General features: G+C 33.0%; 3 protein-coding genes across 9 annotated transcripts; 1 reads left to right on the top strand and 2 right to left on the bottom strand.

Annotated features, from left to right (window-relative positions):
• The first annotated feature begins 1177 nt into the window (after positions 1–1177).
• LOC107267591 (autophagy-related protein 13 homolog) lies at positions 1178–5149 on the top strand. 3 transcript variants are annotated; one of them, XM_015739515.2, is made up of 6 exons: positions 1178–1431; positions 1906–2086; positions 2215–2563; positions 2879–3062; positions 4052–4367; positions 4673–5149. In XM_015739515.2, the coding sequence occupies exons 1-6, from the start codon at positions 1397–1399 to the stop codon at positions 4883–4885; spliced, it is 1278 nt and encodes a 425-aa protein (XP_015595001.1). In that variant the 5' UTR covers positions 1178–1396; the 3' UTR covers positions 4886–5149. The 3 variants fall into 3 exon arrangements, with proteins under 3 accessions (XP_015595001.1, XP_015595000.1, XP_024940676.1); XM_015739514.2 differs by having other exon boundaries at positions 1185–1431; positions 4052–4376; XM_025084908.1 differs by having other exon boundaries at positions 1266–1280; positions 4052–4376.
• A 3908-nt stretch (positions 5150–9057) lies between these two features.
• Positions 9058–11517, bottom strand: LOC107267574 (chitotriosidase-1). Its single transcript, XM_015739475.2, has 8 exons — positions 11225–11517; positions 10866–11112; positions 10543–10755; positions 10214–10355; positions 10014–10146; positions 9768–9942; positions 9417–9679; positions 9058–9172 (listed from the first exon to the last, which is right to left on the bottom strand). The coding sequence occupies exons 2-8, from the start codon at positions 11104–11106 to the stop codon at positions 9116–9118; spliced, it is 1224 nt and encodes a 407-aa protein (XP_015594961.1). The 5' UTR covers positions 11107–11112; positions 11225–11517; the 3' UTR covers positions 9058–9115.
• Positions 11518–12302: 785 nt separating this feature from the next.
• On the bottom strand, positions 12303–19177 carry LOC107267592 (SET and MYND domain-containing protein 4). Of its 5 annotated transcripts, none has more exons than XM_025084909.1 (11): positions 18988–19177; positions 18639–18870; positions 16350–16530; positions 15586–15907; positions 15164–15500; positions 14771–15099; positions 14268–14341; positions 13969–14081; positions 13572–13869; positions 13080–13242; positions 12303–12508 (listed from the first exon to the last, which is right to left on the bottom strand). In XM_025084909.1, exons 1-11 carry the CDS (start codon positions 19116–19118, stop codon positions 12361–12363), a joined length of 2328 nt encoding a protein of 775 aa, XP_024940677.1. In that variant the 5' UTR covers positions 19119–19177; the 3' UTR covers positions 12303–12360. The 5 variants fall into 5 exon arrangements, with proteins under 5 accessions (XP_024940677.1, XP_015595002.1, XP_024940680.1 ...); XM_015739516.1 differs by having other exon boundaries at positions 15164–15413; XM_025084912.1 differs by lacking the exons at positions 18639–18870; positions 18988–19177 and adding exons at positions 17206–17311; positions 17369–17926.
• Positions 19178–20702: the final 1525 nt, after the last annotated feature.

Here is a 20702-nt window from a genome sequence, read left to right as displayed (position 1 = left end):
TCATGGTTTTATTGATTTTATAAACTGGAAATCGTATGAACGAAAAGATTCTACCTAATAAAATTGCTATTCATTAATTTTCGCATATTTGATGTTATTGAAATAATTAGTTTTCTTTCAAACATTTCTTAGATTCGCTCATATCATCGATCTGTAAGCGATTTTGAAATATATTTCAATGGTACGCCTTTTTTAACCAATTGTATTGAAGTTAATTTGAGTTTAAACCAATCAAGTGGTTTCGGTACAAATAATTCTAATCGCGGCATATTTAAAATTTTGATTTGCAGAACTGGAAGTGGAATCATTTAATTACGAAAGTTAATAAATATATCCCTGATCCCACAAAAATCGTTTATTATTTACACTCAGTTTATGGCAGCAAATGATTTGAAATTTGGCTGTTCAATAAGACGGTTCTTTATACATATGTTACTTTTTGTGTCCGTCATGGTGGTTGCTTGTGCAATAACGTCTTATTTATAGATTTTTTACGAGAAACGATTATGATTTCTCATTTATTTTTCTCAAGCATCGAATAATCTAAAATATTTATTATTAATAATATATCTCAAAACGAAGTATCATTTAAGCACAAAGTAACAAAGTAAAACCAGTATCAACTGCTCGATATCTTCTTCTTGTTCCTATTCGCTTTGTGTTCTCATAAAGTGCCAGGTGCTAGAGCTGCTCAATATAAACTATAGGCCATTGCCTTAATATTCAATGTGTTACAAAACAAAACGACGCCTGCTGCAACTATCATTAAGTCTTTTTAAATACATGCAATAAAAAAGAAACAGCATGTACGCAGTATTTGCAGTAAGTTTTGCAATGCACTCTTTGTAACCTGAAAATGTTGCCGTTAGCCGCACAAATCCTTCCTTCCTTCCCTTATGGCTGCCTCCTTCAATGAGGAAGTGTGCCAGAGCCGTACAAATCAGAAGATGCAAGAACATGTTTTCTTTTCAAAAGAAGAATAATCTTAGAGTAGCAAACAACTTTCATATACAAATTCCGAATCGCGCCCAAAAAATTCAGTTTACTTTATCTGATCTGTCATCTGATTGGTTAAAATTAGTAATTCATATACGAAATCATAACCCAACACAATGCTAAACCATTGGTCTTTTTAAATATATTCTGTTAGTGCCAACCAATAATCAACCTTTACGTTTTGTTTTGTAGTGCCAATATATGTCCCGTCTTTGGAAAGCGAAAGCTTTCCTGTGAATTCTATTCTGTGGTACAGAGTGGTGCAGAGCACCAAGGATATATTGGTAAAGAGGACCAGTCCTTTTGTATTCTGTTTCTAACGTGATGTTTGGCATTTCGATCCTCTCCAGAACTTATATGCCTAGTCAATGCTAGTTCTACCATATCTCCCGCACCCACCATGCCTACTAGTCGTCAGGCACAAAGTCCCATAAGGTTGGTCCGGGCTGACCCTCTTTACTAGTATCTCGGCGTGTAGAGGCAGTATAGAGTGCTTGACATTTCAATATGGCGCAAAATTCCATATAGTGCTTGCTGTGCAAGGCATTCTTTAACTGGTTGAGTTATTATTATTGTTTTCATAGAATATGAAACGTATGACATAGCGATGTCTACTTTTGATCTTTTATTTGAATCCTGGAAAATTGTGCAGTACGACAAGCTTTCTAAACTATGTGCTAATCATATTTAAACGTGATTTGTGATGTGATTTTGTGTATTCATTGTATTTTACGCAGACGTTTTATAATTATTTCTAATCTTCAATGAGCATCGCAACATTTGTGCGCTTCATTACTTGTATTTTTAACATTCGTCAATTCGTATATGAACATTAAAATGATTATGCTACGTACTATATGTATCTATCGGAATCCTTCGTGTGGAATCTTAAAATTCGTCATTTCATAGAAAAAGGTGTAAGATACTCAAATTTACCATGTCTACAATGAAATTAAATATGCAAGACAAGAAAGATTTAGATAAATTTACGAAGTTCCTGGCATTGAAAGCTGCTCAAATTATCGTCCAATCTAGATCTGGTGAAAAGGTCAATACTAAGTGCAAGCCCAATTCCTCAGGAACTGATTGGGTATGATCATAACACTATCTGATTAAAGTGATTATTTTGTTTGATTATTAATTATGTATTCGTTTTAATGCAATTTATATATATTTTGTTTATTATCTATTAATAATGGTTATTGTTTCTTTACACAGTTCAATCTTGCAATTCAGGATCTGCCTGATGTTTTGAGTGAAGCAAAACGTGCACTATGTGGGGAAATTGTTAGCTCTACAATACCACTGTGCATAGAAATATCATTGCGTACTGTGGAAGGTGATACAATGGTTTTGGAAACATGGAGCCTTGGAGTTTTACCAGAACATAGTGATCCAACTATCAGAGTTACATATACTGTATATAACAGAATGGGAATTTTATTAAAATCATTACTTTCCGTGACTCGAATCACCCCAGCATATAAATTAAGTAGAAGGCAGGGTCCTGAATCATATGTTATTTGCTATAGAATTTATATGGGAGAACCACAGTTGCACACATTAGGTATGTATAATACTTTTTGGTAAAACTGAAGAATACGATACCTTCTTGAAGGGCTACATGTAAAAAAAAACAATCCACAGCTAACTTCAAGAAGTCGTATTCTGCATTTAGCCTACTTTTTTTTGTAACACTAATTATTTTATTTATATTAAATGAAAGTGAAGAATAATAACTTTACTGAAGTCTTTAAAATTATGGTAACAGTATATAAAATCTGATCTGATGATTATTTTGATTGATTATTTTTTCGTTTTTCTTCTAATTTGGTTAGTCTATTCTATCATGAATGTTAGACTCCACATTTTTTTTATTTAGGTGACAACTATAAACATGTGAGAGTAGGTCAATTATGTACTCCTGTGGGTACGATACATCTTTCTGTATCGTATAGAACAAAAATGACTATTTCTCCTACTCAAACCGGCCGAGACTCGATCATGCTCAAAAGTGATCATTTCCATTCTGACCTAAGTCCACGGCATGCTCGTTATCAGCAAAGGTTAGTCATACAATTATTTGAATACTTTGATATTATCTAAATATTTCTATTTGTATTTAATTAACTTTCTTTTTCTTATTATCAACTGTTGCTGATAAACTTACTTTTATTATTACAAATCTGTTTTAATTCTATAGTAATTGTTTGGAATTCAGAGAACAATTAAAAATTGTATTTTATTATGAGTGTAAACATGACAAACACTAAGGGCTAATGGGGAAAGGACAGTAATAAATATAGAAATAGATTAGAATAGAAATCATTATTCTCCTTTATTTTGAATAAAATTTATAAAATCTTGATTAACTGAACTGTCGCATGTAATAAGGAAGTTGCTCCAAATTTGTTTAAGCTTATCAAGTGCCTCAATTTGAAGGAAAGCATAAGAAAATAAACCATGCATAATAGCAGCCTGATGTGATTTGATAAACTGCAGTATATATCAACTGTAAAAATTTTGAAAGGAGTACTTCTTTCAATTCTACATCGATCTGACCTGAGTTTTTTTAACATATAACGTACATAGCTCAGCAAAAATGTTTATATTAAGTAATTGAAAATAAAGGAAAATGACGCTTGAGGAGTTTTCTTCCTGTAGATGTTATCATTTGATATATCTGTACGCACATAGAATCACATTTATACTTAATGTCAAGAATTCCATAAATACTGATCAATAATATACCGTTCATGGTTCATTCAATGCAGAAGTGAATTTTTGATATAGTATATTGATATACGAGATAAAGTTACGGAAGTAAAGTTTTTGTATTATCACGTACAATTTCATTATTTGCTGCAGATTACAAAAATTATCAAAATTTAACTTCAATTGTTTTGTGATTGCTGGAAGTCTTTAGCGAGACAATGTAAAAACTTTCACTGTAGTAGTTACAAGTTATTTAAGTGTTCCAATAGAAAGTATGATTTTATAATAGCATTGTATACAGAAATTTGATTATGATATGCAATATGTTACATTGTCATAGTGACAACCATACGAAGTCCCTCAGCGACACAATCAAAGTAGGTGCTTTTGCTGTCAATAAACAAGTTGTGGTCAACGAGGGAGACCTAGTTATTCCTGACGTTCCATTCAGTTCTCTTTTGATCCCACGACAAACATCGCCGCCACCAGCATCAACTGTAGAAGCTGCAGATGCAACTACTCCTGTTACAACGGACAACAATAACGGCAACAATGAAAAAGTGCCTACTGACAGCCCGATGCCGAAGTGTAACTCTCAAAATGGTTCCAGAAGAAGCAGTTGCTCGATGACAAGTGCCAACGATGATTTTATTATGGTAGACTTGGTAATTATGCGTTGTCGTTGCAGTTGCTATTAAAATTATATTTTTTTCCTCCTAAACGAAGTGTTACTTGATCTTGTCAACAGTAAACATATAACAAATATTTTCTAAAGTATCTTTTAATAGTAAAAATTCGTCAATATAATCGAACAAATATTACTGTACCGAAAGTTTATTGAAGATTTTCTTAAATTTTGGTGAAAGTTCAAACTTGTATTAATGTAACGTCTACTATCAAATTTGTTTAATTTATAACATATATATCGCATGTAATAAAATATAGTTCAATTTTGTTGCAGAAAACTCCTTTTGCAGGAACAAACACAAATAGTGACCTTGGTGCATTTTACCGTGAATGTCAAACAGCACCACAGCTTCAAGCATTCATGGAAGAAAGAACATTAGCAGAACAAATTGGAGATCTTACGAAACAGCTGGAGACTTTTGAAACAAATATGCATCATTACGAAGATATGTTATTGTCCTTATGCCAAACTGAAAATAACAATTAACTGCTATATATAATGTGAATAGTATATATTTATTGAAAATCATTGATCCACTGTACGCTACTTGATTTTTCTCGGTATTAGCTATTTGCCAACGATAACAGTTTTCACTTATATAGGACATATTAAGCCTGGTAACAATTTTGTTGAACATTTTATATTAGACTGAACCCTTTGTGGCTCCCTTGCTATTGCGCGCCTCATGCTATGCAAAATCATCGATCTTGTAAATAATAAAGAAAACAAAATTTCTTGACTATTATATAACATAACCATATATATTTGGATCACAAACGTGATAAATCGGAAAAATAATTTTAGTCCACAATAGTGCTCTGAATAAATTTTTTCGTAATTTCATAATTATCATGAAAACAAAATGAATATATTGTTGTCCTTCTAGGAAGATACCATGTGCCCAAGAGCTTGCAAAAATGACTCAGTCTCATTAATTAGTTTATTCGTTTTATATTCAAAAGTGGTCTGACTTTTCATTCTTTCAGGCGGAGGCCTTTACTAAATAGTTTAAATGCACTCAATGAGCGAGAGAGAACAATTTCACTGATTCCATTTTATAGGAAACACTCTTCTGGGTTTAGACAAATCTATGTATGCGTTGGGCATTATCTTATGGTGACGAAAATTTCGGTGCTGATCACTAACTGAAGGTAGCTTTCATTACATCCTCAATTTCATCTTTAAAAAAGGTAATGGGAAATATGCAAATGAAAAAGGAACAATCTATGTAAAAGTAAACGTATGTACAGAGCACTATGATATCCTTCCTTACAACTAATGCTCTTACAATAACTTCACTCCCTACATTAAATTAATTCACGTTTGAACTCTTTGGAATTCAAGTCTGTCGCAAGAAGATAGTCGACCCATTAACTCCTACGGAGTTAGGACTTACTTTTTATCAGTATTCTATCAGTGGTCCTGTAGAAATTTCTGTGATGATGCAATTGGAGCAGCAATGAACAATTTGAAAAGCTGACATATTCCTTTTTTTTTGAGAAGGCAGCTACAAATTTTAAGAAGCTATTAGTAACAATTTTTTTCTTTTTTTTAGAATGGTCAGTAACCAGGGGAGCATTTATAAGTCCATTTAATAAAATGAAAAACTCATCGTATTCGATAATTGATCATTGCTTTATCTAGACAACAAACTAAAGATACAATTCAATGCTGTAAAAAAATGATCGTCAGTATTCTGCGAATCCAGAATAAATCTACAAGACGTGAAGCATAATTGTGATAAAAACATCATTTACACTTTGTGAAGGCGTAGAAACTAAATAAATTTCTTGATCTGCGTGGCTTTATTAAATGTCTAAAAACCAGTAGAGTATCATAGTAATAATATAATCATGTATTAAGTTGACCAAAAAGTGCGTGCGATTTTTAACATGTTTTTATTTCGCCATAAATCGCACGAACTTTTTGATTAACCTAATATTTTGAGTATAAGCGCCGAGCATAATCTAACAGATATTAACATATTTCTGAAATGAAGAAACGGGGAATTGAAGACCTTAGCAAAGACATGATACAAATAGACGAGGTATAGCCACTAGCGAACGTATTTTGGTCCGAATCGCGCAGGTCCAACGACGTCACGTTACAAGTTAACATGATGCCACTACATGCAACAACACCAGTGCAACAGAACTCTCAATTTAAATGGTCGCACAGAGATGAATAGGGAGATGCACAACGCTACGGTTTTAGGCGATACCAAAACCATGGCGCTAAATCGTAGTGGCGAGTCTGGAAGTAGGATTTTATGATCATCGCCTCCGTCGTCGTGAACACGAACGCGTAGTTTGGCGGGCGGAGGTTCTCCGCTACTCACCGCTGGTTCCCAAAGCACCCCTTAGAACGAGACCGGGAACTATAGAACTTCTCAAGAACTATTGAAAAAGCCTATTGTAGAAAAATCTTCAAGACATATTTAAGAAAGTGCAGTGCCAACTTGGCACCCGTGTAGCACTTCAATTTTTACTAATTATTATTAGATCTTGATTTACTTTCAAAATTGATTCAAAATATAAAATTGAGGCTACATCAAAATCTCGCAGAATACACGGAGTAGATAAAAATTGAATGGAAATTCTAGAATATTGAAAATAAATTACGTTCAAATTCAAATATTAATAAATTAGGTGTTTGGAACATTAAAATAATTAATTAAATAAATAAAGCAAAATATTAACACTCAGAAATCGGAAATTCCGGCCAAGCATATTTAGAATTACTGGAAGTTGTCCAAAATTGTGTGCGCGCAAATTCGTCGCGCAGGACTCGGCGAGTCGGAGCAGGCGGATGGTGGGGGAAGCGCTCGAGGCAGTCCCCAGACTTCGGCGCTGATTCTTTCTCGAGCCGGTCTCCTATACTGGTCTCTTGGAAGCACCCCTCATATCCATTTACAATCTTCTTCTATTTCTATATTTATTTCTTCTTTACTTCTATATTTCTTTATATTTCATTCTTTACTTTCTGATTTATCTCTTTTCTTATTTCTTCTCTACTTTTATATCATTATTCCTTACTTTTCTACTTTTTAACTTCTTCATTTCTATCTTCCCTTCTGTCTTCATGTTTCGCTCTGTTCCCTCTCACTTTCCATTGTGTTTCTTTCACGAATACTCCGTGCAACATCGCTTATATTAACATCAAGTTTTTACGTGCAAATATTTGACACGCGTGTCAAAGTTGGTTAAATTTAGACTGTTTAAAAAGAGATAATGTCATCATTATTATTTCTAGTAATTAAGTATCTTATAATATTTGAATAGCATTCATCGTTAAATGATGTCTTCCAGACGGAAGTTTCTTTGGCTTTGACGTAGTGCCTTACGTGAATTTGTGATTAGCGATGATCTCATTGATACACAGTTACATTCAATTTTTTCAACTTTCCGTTCACGTTTTATTGGCAAAATGATAACAGAATTAAATCAGTGCCTTTATGACTGTTTGTCTTATTTGAATCTTTTTTTTTTCAAGTCTTATATTTGTATACATTCTTTTCATTTCTTTTGGCTTTATCTTTGATTATTAAGTATCAGACGTACCTCTTATCGATACAGGTAATTTTCTATTTAATTATTCTATTTCTATTCAATTTAATTTAAAGGGACTCGGAACCCATGATTCCCATACGATTTAAATGTAAACGAAAAGAATTGATAAGCAACAGGTTTGTGATAGAGATTCTCTCCCAACCTTAGCAGTAATTTTGCAATAATTAAATCAAAACTGAAAGATTGATCCGATCCAAAATTTTTTTCAATTTTGAAATTCACCTCCAAATGTTCGGGTCAGTAAAACCTATCGTAAATATTTTCGAGAAATTGGACAATGATCCATGAACAGACGGGTACTAGTATTTTTGATTGAACATAAGTAGGTCAGACATGTTTGTGTATTATGTGTCTCGCGATTCTCATATGTAGAGTACATATGTATACAGGGTGTTCGTTATGAAACGCACTGTAGTAACATCATTGCATTCCTTGTCAAATTCCAAAGAATACGTGTATTTTCATTTTTTATTTCATATATCAAAATTTCGAGATAATCAAGGTCGAAGTTGCAGTAATGCGACCAATCAGAACGCGTTTAAACGGAGCGTAGATGACGTCGCGAGTCAGCCCACGAGGCCTGCTTACACTAGGCCGATAACACTAAGAGTATCGTCGTTGTGTCCCTGTTTATCTGCATGTAATTGAGTAAGATACAAGAGACGATACTCTTAGTGTTATTGGCCTACTGTAAGCAGGGCTTGCGGGCTGGCTCTGGACGTCTTCTACGTTTCGTTTAAACGCGTTCTGATTGGTCGCATTACTGCAATTTCAACCTTGATTATCTCGAAATTTTTATATATGAAATAAAAAATGAAAATACACGTATTCATTAGAATTTGAAAAGGAATGTAACGCTGTTACTACAGTGCGTTTCATAATGAACACCCTGTATATAGAATTTCAATAGCCTCGTCCAACTGTAGATGTTAGGGACATCCAGGCTCGCGTGATACCATATCTCATAAGATGTCTAGTCTGGGGTGGATATGGACCGGGTATCTGGTCTGATAGAATAGTATCTGACAAAAGTACAAATGGTCAATAGTAGTCCATAATATCGTTGGATGTTGGTAAAAAAAATCAGAAAACATTATAATGCATAATTTATTTCCCACAATCCATCTCCCATAAAGATTACATAGTTCTATGGAGTATTTGAATCTTGTACATCTTCTTGTATCTCTTCTTGTATAACCGCAGTCTGAAAAGAAACACAGCAATTACAGTAGAGCGACATTTGTAACATTCATAATTATTAGCCTATGTTAAGAAGCAATTTCTTATGTTGGCACCATGCGTAGATATCTACGTATAGGATGGCGTCCGTTTAATTTTCTTCCTTCCTCTGTGGCTGTACCAAAAAACAAATGATTCCTTCGCTTTGTAGAGCATTCGAATACCTAAATTGGATCTTCCACCGACTAAATGTAATCTTAGCTACTTACAGAATTGAGTGCTGCCCTAGAAGCGTTAAGAAGTGGATAACGGCCGTGGCCACAAGTTCCCCTGAAGTCATCAGTATCTATGTTCCAGATCATTATGCCAGCGAGTCCATGCTTCTTAGCGTAATTTATTTTTACCGCTAAACTTCTTCTATTATCGAATCCTATCCACTGATCTCCACTGTAAGCATAAGGCACTTTCCGTTTATCATCCCAGACAGTAGTCCACTTTCCACTTAATTGTTTTTCGTATATCTCATTGTAACCTGTAATCAAAAGTATGTTCTCATAAGCACACAAATAAATACAGTGTACTAAAATGGTATAATATTGCTACTAATTAATTTTACCGACCGAGGCTACCAGCTTCGCGCGTGTAGGGGCCGGCACGTCCTGGACCAGCTGACGGACTTCCGGGTGTAGTCTTTGAAGCATCGGCCAATGTGAATGTTTTTCCATAAAGAGGCAATCCAAGTACCAATTTCGAAGCAGGAGCACCACTCTTCAGCCAGAAATCGACGCACGCTTTCTATGAAAGGTTCAGATATTTTTAGATTCTTTGACAATTAAATGGCGGCAGTACATTACTGCTGCACTTACTACATTGTTCTGCATTAAGGTAGCATTAGGCTTTTGATTACTGGCAGGAAACATCGGTGCGTGATGTTCTACAACGTTAGAGGAAGATGCAGTAGTCAAGTTATAACTCATGACAATAAGGTAATCCAAGTTTCTGTAAAAAAAAATATGTCTAGACAAATGAATTGATTATTGAAAAATAAAACCAGCGAATCCTTTACCCGATCAGTGCTGGAATGTCGTATACACGAGTTCCATGATGTTTGAGAGTTCCAAATGCAGCAGTTAGAAGAAATTCTTTCTTTACAAATGCCTCCTTCAATTCTTTCACAAGCTCAACGAAGTTCTTGTCAAGGTCCACTCCTACGATACAGCGCGAGTCAAATGAATGAAGAATGAAATACATTTACAAGCACTCGAGGTATTTCGAGTGCAAAAATGCGTATACTACAAGTGCCCAAGTAATATTTTCGAAATTATAAAGCTGTACATGCCGTTAAACGATTTTAGAAGCATTAAACTCTGTGATTCATAAAATAATAAATAATACCTCCAGTTTGACCTTGATAATCCCAATTCACATCAAATCCATCCAAATGATACTTTTCCAGAAAAGCAACAGCATTTTTAACCAATTTCGCACGTAAAGTAGCATTGTTCACGACAAGATAGAAGCCGTCGGTGCCTGCCCATCCACCGATGCTAACAAGTCCTCTAACTGCTCCGTTCCTCTTCTTTAGAGCGGCAAATTTTTCGATATCATCTACATGACTTAGAAGAATTAATTAATCAGGTAATTTGCACGTTACAAATTAATATTGAGATTTCATTATACTTGTAAATTCTATTTATCATTATATTAATTATACATACTCTTTTCACCATGTGTAGGTAAATGGTCCCGCTTATTCTTCAAGTGGATAGATCCCTCTGCCGTGACACCGACAAATGCATAAATATAATGCGTGCATAAACTGGGTTCGATGTCGGACACTTGGAAGTTGCCTTTTCCGGGACGATGCGTAGCCCAGCTTCCGAAATAGCACATTATTACTTTTCCCAAGGTTGGACCCAAGAGGGTCGTCATTATGCAGATGATCACGGACAAGTTCATGATTGCCTAGTAGGTGATAAATTTAATACAGTACATAGCAAAGGAGTAATTGATTGAAGATGAATAACACAGTATATTAAATATTAAATAGTCTTTCCGTTGATGAAGCATTTCGTACTTTTTTTGGATATTGTAGACAACGCTCAGCCACTGGTCAATGTACTGATTGCCCTGCTTTAGCGCGTCGTACTGAATATGTGAATTTAGCCCACTCGATTTATATATATTATTTATAGATATCTTAAACAAATAAATTAATATGTTCCGTGCCACGTGGGGTGTATAAGCTTCTATATAAATAAGAAACGTCGTATTGCCACGTATAAAATTATTGGTTTTAGATAGTCTCGTTTGACTTTAATTTACTACAACAATATGTTGAATTGCGCCACAGGTGCGAAGAATGTTCGCGTGAGAGGGGATACCCAAGAAAAAACTTACGTGTCAAAAATTACGTTAAATACAGGAGTGCTGTGAATTCCTCTAACAAAAAGTATTGGAATCACATTATTAATGCCAAGTACACAAGTCACTACATATCTGCATATTATATGATCTAGTACTGGCCCATAATTTTAATTGTACTTTCAAAAGTTCCTGTAACGTTTTCGCTACTCTTTTACATGATTACTGCTTTCCGTATTTAATTATGATTTAATGGTCATTTAATGATTATTAAAACTCTAAGTGATTTCTTATAGAGAACTATTTGGCGGGTTTAAGAAACCGATTGATAGCCATGTACATACTTTACAAGAGTTCACTTTGTTCGGTGATACATAATCGACACCTCAGACCGTTCAATTCAAATATGTGTATCTGCTCGTAGTCGCAAATGTCTATTCCCAAAAATTTAGCATAAATTACTGAACTGTTCGGGTTGAAGCAATAAACACGAAATTCCGAATATACAACGAATGAAACAGTGATATTTGAAGATGTTCAGTACTTCCGGCCTGGAAATTCCACGCCTGCGAAACTCGTTTATTTTGTGATGGTGAGTGCATAAGATCGGCCGCTGTGACGAGATGAGGCTGTGACCCAAGAAAAAGCTGCTTATGTCGACATTAAATTTTGTAAAGTATGTCAGTGCTCTATACGATGTTCATGTTTGGAAATTCAAGATGGCCAATTGATTTTTCTGTTTTGTTAACATTTGTTAATGTCGATAAGTACAAGAAATGTGAAATCATGAGGCAATTATACAATGTTTTTTATTGACACAATGTTCTCAAATCAATATATTCGTCCATATTAAATAGTACACACATTCTTTAATATAGCAGACACTTGTTGTTTTTTCATTTTTATTTCCTGACAGCTATCATTCCATGGACCATAATTCAAATCCATAATACGTTCTGCATGATTCAACTGCATTTGAGTTTTCTTGAGTATCTTTCTGTCAAAAGAGAATTTATTGGTATAGTAAACGCACAGTAATTTCACATATAATTCCAGCTTTCTTTTATAACCATCTTTCATCACATAGTGCTCCAGATTCATTTAGAACACAAGAAACCGGAATAATGAACATGATAATTATTCCGTCTTGAAAAATATAACTCGTTGAACAATTGAAACTATTAGACACCATAAATGTTTCTGATTTATTACGAGAGTATATATAATAAATATGATAGTATTAGTTTTAAAAATATATTTTAAACAAATTACTGGAAAATCCAACAGTATTTTTAAAATCTATTAGGGCGAGCCAACCATTATTTTTCAATTAGAAGAATATTAGTACTTATTATATTACTATTCCTATCGATTTAATATTTTCTTTCTTTATATGTAAATATAAAATCAATATCATATTTTTATTTGTTACATCAGATATGAGTTTGTGGTCAGAATCTTATAGAAAAACGAATATCAATGCTAACTTAATTAATCATAAATTCAAATTGTAATAACAATTATTTTTACTAATATATATATTATGTATATATAACAAAGAAACTTACTTATACTGCTCTGTACGCGTGTTAGTCTCTTCTTGCAAGTACTGAATATAAATATCAGTGATTTTGTTTAATTCATTAGCAAGTTCTACACTATCTGGTCCAAATTGTTCTTCAATGTTAGTTAAACTATGTTCCAAGAAAAATGTTGAATTAAGCCATTGTTCTGTAAAGTTAATATGTATTAATACTTAACCTTTTAAATCTATATTAGGAAGTTTGTTCATTAATCACGAAGAATGACATCAGAAAACATTATACATTCTGCTATGCACTCTTTTGCAAGAATACAGGTTAATACAATTTCCCAAATTATATTCTCATAGAAAAATTTACAGTAATTTGATTTACACCGTTTATTTAAAAACACGGTCTCTCAGGATATTATCCTATGGTAGAATTGTTTTGTTATTAGCTGACGAATGATTTCTGAATATATTACGAATTTTATCATTTTTCTTATATTGAAAATGTATTGTGGACTAAAACACTTACTTGCCATAGCGTACACCTTTCCTATTACATCAAAAGTCAATGTGATATCATCATGATATTTATAGAGTATGTTCTTGCGTATTGTCAAACACTCCTTCAATTTATTTAAGGCTTCAGCAATATTGTCGTCCAATTCTATACAAATTTCAGCAGAATCAAACAGTTTTTGAGCTTTCTCTAATTTGTCACGGTAAAGAATATTGGATAATACGCCGCAACCCAAGCAGTGCATTGATGACCCATTAGTCTTGCATAAAGGGCCACTGCATTTAGAGCATTTTAATGATTGGAATCTTTCCTGAAAATTAGAATAAAAGGATAATTGTTGCTGAATTATATTGTATATTTATAACATATTCACCATTTGCATGATTTATTAATGATTTTCAAAAGTTACCACAAAATATTGAAGATTCGGATTAGTGCATGGTTCACATTTGCAAGTAAAACGATATTGACTTTGTAAAATTTCTTGCCGTTCTTTCCTAGGCATTCTTCTGAAGTGAGGACCTGATTAAAAAGAATTACAATATATATAATAAGAGCAAAAAAAATCATTACTTTTTTTGACAATTAGCATTATGAGGTTTTTATTTAATAATTATGAGGTTTAATAAGAAATTTTATCATTATTATTATTTTTTTAATAGTGAGATTCAACAGAATAATAGTTAAAGTAAAGTGATATGTACAAACCATAGCAATTAACTATTTCACTTCCTTCTGTAATATCTTTGGTTGATTTTACGATGAGATATGATCCCCAAAAACTGAAAGAAAAGATCAAATATACACACATAACAGATTGACCAATTTTTTATGTACACATTTTAATACAATATTGTTGAAAATAATTGTTCATTGCCCCATAAAAAGAAGCTACTGATTTGATATGCAGTATCCGGGGATAAATACTTTCCGAGTTAAATTAATTGCATTTTGAATCAGAATATTGATATACCATCCAGACATGACTCGACTGACATTAATTGTTTTGATATTATTATTTCTGTGTGTAGATTGTGTCTGCGTATGTAGAACAAATACTACATTCCTTTCACAAGTAAATGATTCGATCTAAGTGACTCATTTATCTAAAAAGTAATAGGAAAATGGCCCCTTCGAAAGCTGCTTTACTTGTACACGGACTATGGCTGTTTAATTATAATATAATAATTATAAAGTATTATATAATAAACCTGTTTATTATATTCGGATCACAGGAATGATTCATCATGCTAGCAGAAGGATAAATAGCAGTGGCTTTCCTCTTTTGCTGCTCAGTGACGAGAACATCATTATTCGATCTCGATAATTGTAATTTTGTAATAGCATGACCATTACAAACCAACTGTAGAATATGTTTCAGCAGCAGTGAACTTATGTATAGTTGTTTACCATTATCTGTGTTTATATCAAAATTATTGAGATGATTGGAATCCGCAAATTTGTCGGCTATACACTTTTTTAAATCCAATTCGAAAAACGTTGTGTAAGTCGAAAGATACAAAGTAAACATCATTGCGGTCTGAAAAATTATGATACAATTAATCATTAAGTGCTCAAAGTTAATGCAGGGTTAATCAACTTACAATACTATATACAAGAAGATCCTCCCACGCTAGTTTTTCGATGTTCGTTACTAAGTTTTGCATTTCATTAAATCTGTCTATTTCATCAGTGGATATATTTGTAAGAAGAACTTTTAAGCCTAAGTGTGCTATGCCAATTTGTTGCCGCAAGTTCATTTGACTGGCAATGCATTCCCATTGATGATATTGATCCCATGCTGCAGTTGAACATTCTATACTACAGTATATGGTGTTTGTGCAGGTTTTACACCTAATAATAAAAAAAAAACTTACTTTATTTGATGGACATTTTGTTTTATGTGGTGCGCAGTGCGTATGCAAATAAATAATGCACTTTCTAATAAAAAAATAACGTTTGAAGTATGAAGCATAGAATATTCGCAGTATAAATAAATTGTGTAATATATATTTTAATGACTTACGGAACTGTTACATCTTCATGGGAGTTACAGCAATACCCGCAAAACGTAGCCGGTTCTATATCATCTAATAGAACGAAAGCGTAAGGTTTTTCTACAAATAGAATTTGACCCTTTTTTATGTCTCTATTAGCTACAACATATCTCCCTTTTTCAGGAGCACTCGTACGACTTATTGCTGCTGAAGCAAATGCAAAATTTGTATTATCTCCATAGGCCGTTTTAGGCTTGTTTAATAATTTATTTGTGTTGCTATCATCTGGCTTATCGTCGTGCATTTTTGAGACAATTAATAATAAGCGAGTAACTTCTTCCTCGATATTTTCTGCAATTTAAAAATATTCATTTCTTATCCTACTCTGATTATAATCAGTAAATGCGTTTACACATTTATTTATCTTGTACATAACTTTTATATAATAACATATGATTCATGATGTTTAAATATAACTGTAACAAGGTGTATTTACTGAGTACTATATAAATAAGAAAAATAAAATACACCCAGCAAACACAAAGTAACATTTGCATATCAGCAATGTTAAAATGTCCTACTTCTATATATAATAATAGTTACGTATATCAGATAATTTATAACTATTCAATCTCTGAGTATGAAATTTTAAAATTGTCAATATGCAACTGTTACTTTGTATTTGCTAGGCATTCGGGACGCTTAGCCCCCTTCAGCTTGTAGCAAGATAAAGATAAAGATACATTTGACAACAATTAACATGTTATTACCTGAGAAACTATAAATTTCATACCTTTTTTTGTATTTAAGATTTCATACTTTCTCATTAAATCTTGAACTCTTAATAAAGCTTCGTTTGCCAAGGATGTTTTATTCAATTTTATGTGACACTGCGCTGCTCGTAAATAGATCTTGTACTGGAGTTTCTCAGGATAACCAAACCTCAAAGATGATTCGATATCTTTCAAACATTTCTAACATGTAATATAAAATATAAGCATTAATAACTCTTGCAGACTGCAAATATATGTAAAATAGTATTTTCATGATGGTGTCATTTATAAAATAAAAATATAATTTTATAACAGGGTGTTTCATAATACGGTTGGACCCATTTAAAGTATAGATTCAATAATTAAAGATAAGAAAATAAATTCGTATAGACATATGCCGTATTTCGTTTTATTTTCAAGCTAAATTTTTGTGTTTCAGTAATTTTTTTGGCAACCTAATCTTGCGTATTTCAATATTGATGGTATTTCAAAATCAACTGATGATGAAATTCCGTAATTTTTTTAATTCAAGTGTATGTTGTTTCCTAATAGATGCACCTAACTCAGGTGCCTTTTTATATGAAAATGGATACTACTAAATTTTAGTGTTTGGAACACTGCAGAATCCCGTATGGCTAGATAGCGAGCGCTTGAACCTATGGTCCCGGTTAGCGTGGTACATACAAGGGAGAATCCCGCTGAAGGGTTTCCGGGTTATTGAAAAAAGGGAGGAAAAACGTATAACCACTATAAGAATCTAACGTTAACATACCCCTCAATCAGATTCTAGCCTCACTTTCTTACTACTTATAGCTACGGCCACTTTAAATAATGATTTTTTACATCAAATTATTATTAAACATAAATAATAAATACCGTCTATTCTTCAACAAAAACACGTAGAGCGAGTTCACGAGAAATATTCATTGTCAGAGTATTTCTCAGAAAAGTTCACCCAATGTATTTTACTCTCCGGAAGAATCTTAAAATTAAAATAATCTTGTAATTTGACATTACCACCAATTTCAAATATACCTACGGATTTTATATGAGGTTAATGAATTCCTTTATCAAATAGAATGTTACAGTCAAGTATCTTTGCTTCTTGCCATAGATCATCTTGTATAAAAGGCTAATGAACTTATAAGAGAGAATTTGAATTCATTAACTCTATGTGGCATATACTCAAGATAATTCTCATAGTAAGAGTTCTAAACAAATCCTTGAGTACTTATAGAAGGTCCGCAATATCAGTGTCACATTTAAGGGACTTTATGTTCTAAGCCAGAAGGAGCTGATCCCTCAAAAGCATACTGATCTCGCAGTTCCACTATGGGTCATAAGAGTGGAATTCCGTCTTTTCTGTTGTCCCACAAAGTAATGACTTGGACTTGAAAGTGGGTATCAAATACACATCTACCTTCTAGAACGATTCCATTCCACTGTTTGAAGATATTCATGTGCTCGATAAAAATATACTCTAAAGTTTATGTAAAATATATATTATATTAAAAAAAGACTGAAGCTTTAGGTCTGATATTTCTAGAAGAGTTCATGAAAAAAGAATTGATTAACATTTATTTAAAAACGTTTCAGATAGTGAAAAGTATTCTGATGTCGTAAGGATTTTCTAATTAATATATGGCTTAGATACATAAAGGTACATAATACAAAATTAATAATTTGCATTGTATGTTACAATCCCACGAGGATTCCAATCCTATATGTGTTACCTAAATATTTTTTTCCATATCATAGACGACGCGGTTTTCTGAAATGTGTGAAGTACATCGGTTCTGGCCAGAATTGACAATGACTATATGAAGAAAGTAATATGTGCAATCATTAAATAATAAGAGTGATATTTAGTGGCACAGAATAATGAAAAGAAAAACTAGAAAAAGGCTTGAGCATAGCCAAATAACACATACTGTTCAGTTACCTTTAACATTGTTTACGCAATCTGAAACCATAACACCTTCAAAGTATATATTTTTCATGCACTCAGTGTGTGTCTATCTATCTATACATTTTCAAATGATAAAAAAAGTTTTAGATATAGTAAAATAATATCTTTGGAACATACACTAATTTAAAGTAAAGCATTCAAAAACAATTGAATTTCAGCATATAATATAATATAAGCAAATATTAAATGGGCGTAATATTGCTTTCATTATTGATGTGTTAAAAAATTGTATCTACCATAGCGTTCAATTCTACTATTAATCAGTTATTGATGTAGTTATATTGGTAGTAGATCCTTATAAAATATTTGAAAATGTTTAAAAATATTATTATATGCTTACATTATAATTTCCTGTAAAAAATAAAGCTGCCGATCTGTTTGCAATTGCTATAGCCAATTCATCGCTATTGAATGGTGCATACTGAGTACTTTTTGTATAAAGAGTTATACTAGATGCATAGTTTTTATCACAAAATTCTTTATTGCCCAGATTTTTCAGTCTCTTTGCTTCGTTTACTGATTTACATTCTTTCAATTTATATTGTTCATCCAACCACGTTTGTAAAAATATTCTGTAATTATACAATAAAAACAGTAGAATAAAGTGCAAAGGTATAGTATTTTATTTTGTATCCAATACATATTAGAAAACAGTATAATTTTTAATGAATACTAAGAAAACTACACACCTCACGTCTTGTTTATTCAAAAGGCAAGACATCAATTCATATTCACATTTCTTCATAGATTTAATCTCATTCAAAGTACCATTTCTTTGCAATCTACAATTAATAGCATCAAGAAACACTTGCCACTGCATATTTTCGTTACAATAAGTAAACAGACTAAAAATTATTTGAAAGCTTAACAATCAGCTGATCCGCTTCAACTACGCTTCAACTATATATACTATAGTGAAGCGCCTCTTGCGGAAATTTGTTGAACATTATTTATTTAAATGGTAACAGTAGAATGAGGACTTCTATATCAACGAGTTATTTTAATAAAAATACGTAAAATAAAAAACTATGCCAAGAGAAGACAATGATTTTCCTGAAAAAATTTCACGTTGGTTACATAAAAAATACTAATGGATTGTCAAAACCTGGCACATGCCCAACTAGGATAAAACTATAAGAAAAGGCGGAAAAGATTTTGCAAAAAAGATGACGCTTTCTTTTAAAATTTCTATTTTTTGTGTTTCTAAAAAAAAAGTGGACTTACGAATTAAATTTATATGCCATCATAATGGATTTACATTTTATATCTGTAACAATATAGATTTCAGTGTTTGGAACTTTTTTAATATATCCCGTTGAGTAATAAAAATTTGTAATATGCCCCTAAAAAACACTTACGTGTAAAAACTATGCCAAGTACAGAAGTGCTGTGAATTCCTCGAAGCAAAAGTATTGTATACTGAACATGCCCGTGTCAAATACTTAACATAAAGGAAATGCTACTTGGGTGGCTACCAGTGATTTCAGCTAATGGTCAGAAACCCAAATGTGCCACACCATTAAAATAAAATTCGCTAAATGGTTTTTCCAGAAATACCGCTGTATCGCGAATACATATAGTACTCTGTTATATTGTTGCATATATCAATTGAGCAGTCGGTAGCCGAATTTATTGTACGAATAACTGATATAAAATTAAAGATACTGAAAACCTGACAATGAGAATACCACGGCAATTATTAGATGATAAATTCAAAATGAGTAGTACATACCCTGAGAAAAATTGAGAAGCTCTGATGTGCCATGCGAGTAAAATGAAGTTAAACTTCTGATGATTGGTTGGATTATCCATGGGACGAAGGAAAACGTTGGAGATAATAGAGGAAAGGCGCTTCAAAGTTGGAAAAAGAATGAAGAAGGTAGGAAAGAATTTTGTGAAAAATTCCCTCCGAAGTCCACCAGAGGATCGCGTTTTGGAAATTGAGGGAAAAAACTGAGTTCTGAGACTCCTGCGTCCAAGACTCGGGGAAAAAACTTCAGGCACGAAAGGAAGCTGGACTGAGCGACAAGAAAGACGCAAAAGATAAGAGACTTTAATAAAAAGAACCAATACTACTTCAACTGAAGCTAACCCAGGAACACAAGCAAACGCAGCTACTTTGCCCAGAGCCAACGGACTACCCACACAACCTCCTTACCGACACATGGGATCGTTTTTACCGACACAAGTGCTCAAGGGTCAGCGATGTCTTCAGGAAGCGTTTTTAGGAAAGCGAACAAAGTATACAACAATCGCGAAAGGTAGACACCCAATTAGATTGACTGCACATAAGACCATGTTCGTAGGGTCTAAGGGTGCTGAAGCCCCCGTCGGAAGGTCCGGAGCCATGAACAAAATGAACTACCCTCTTATGACTACTCGAAGAAATATGCTCAGGCCAACC

The sequence above is a fragment of the Cephus cinctus genome, unplaced genomic scaffold (assembly GCF_000341935.2).
Source record: "Cephus cinctus unplaced genomic scaffold, Ccin1 Ccin1_scaffold0413, whole genome shotgun sequence".
Taxonomy (NCBI): Eukaryota; Metazoa; Arthropoda; class Insecta; order Hymenoptera; family Cephidae; genus Cephus; species Cephus cinctus.
Note: the sequence above shows the minus strand (reverse complement) of the source record. Positions and strands in the feature narration are given on the sequence as shown.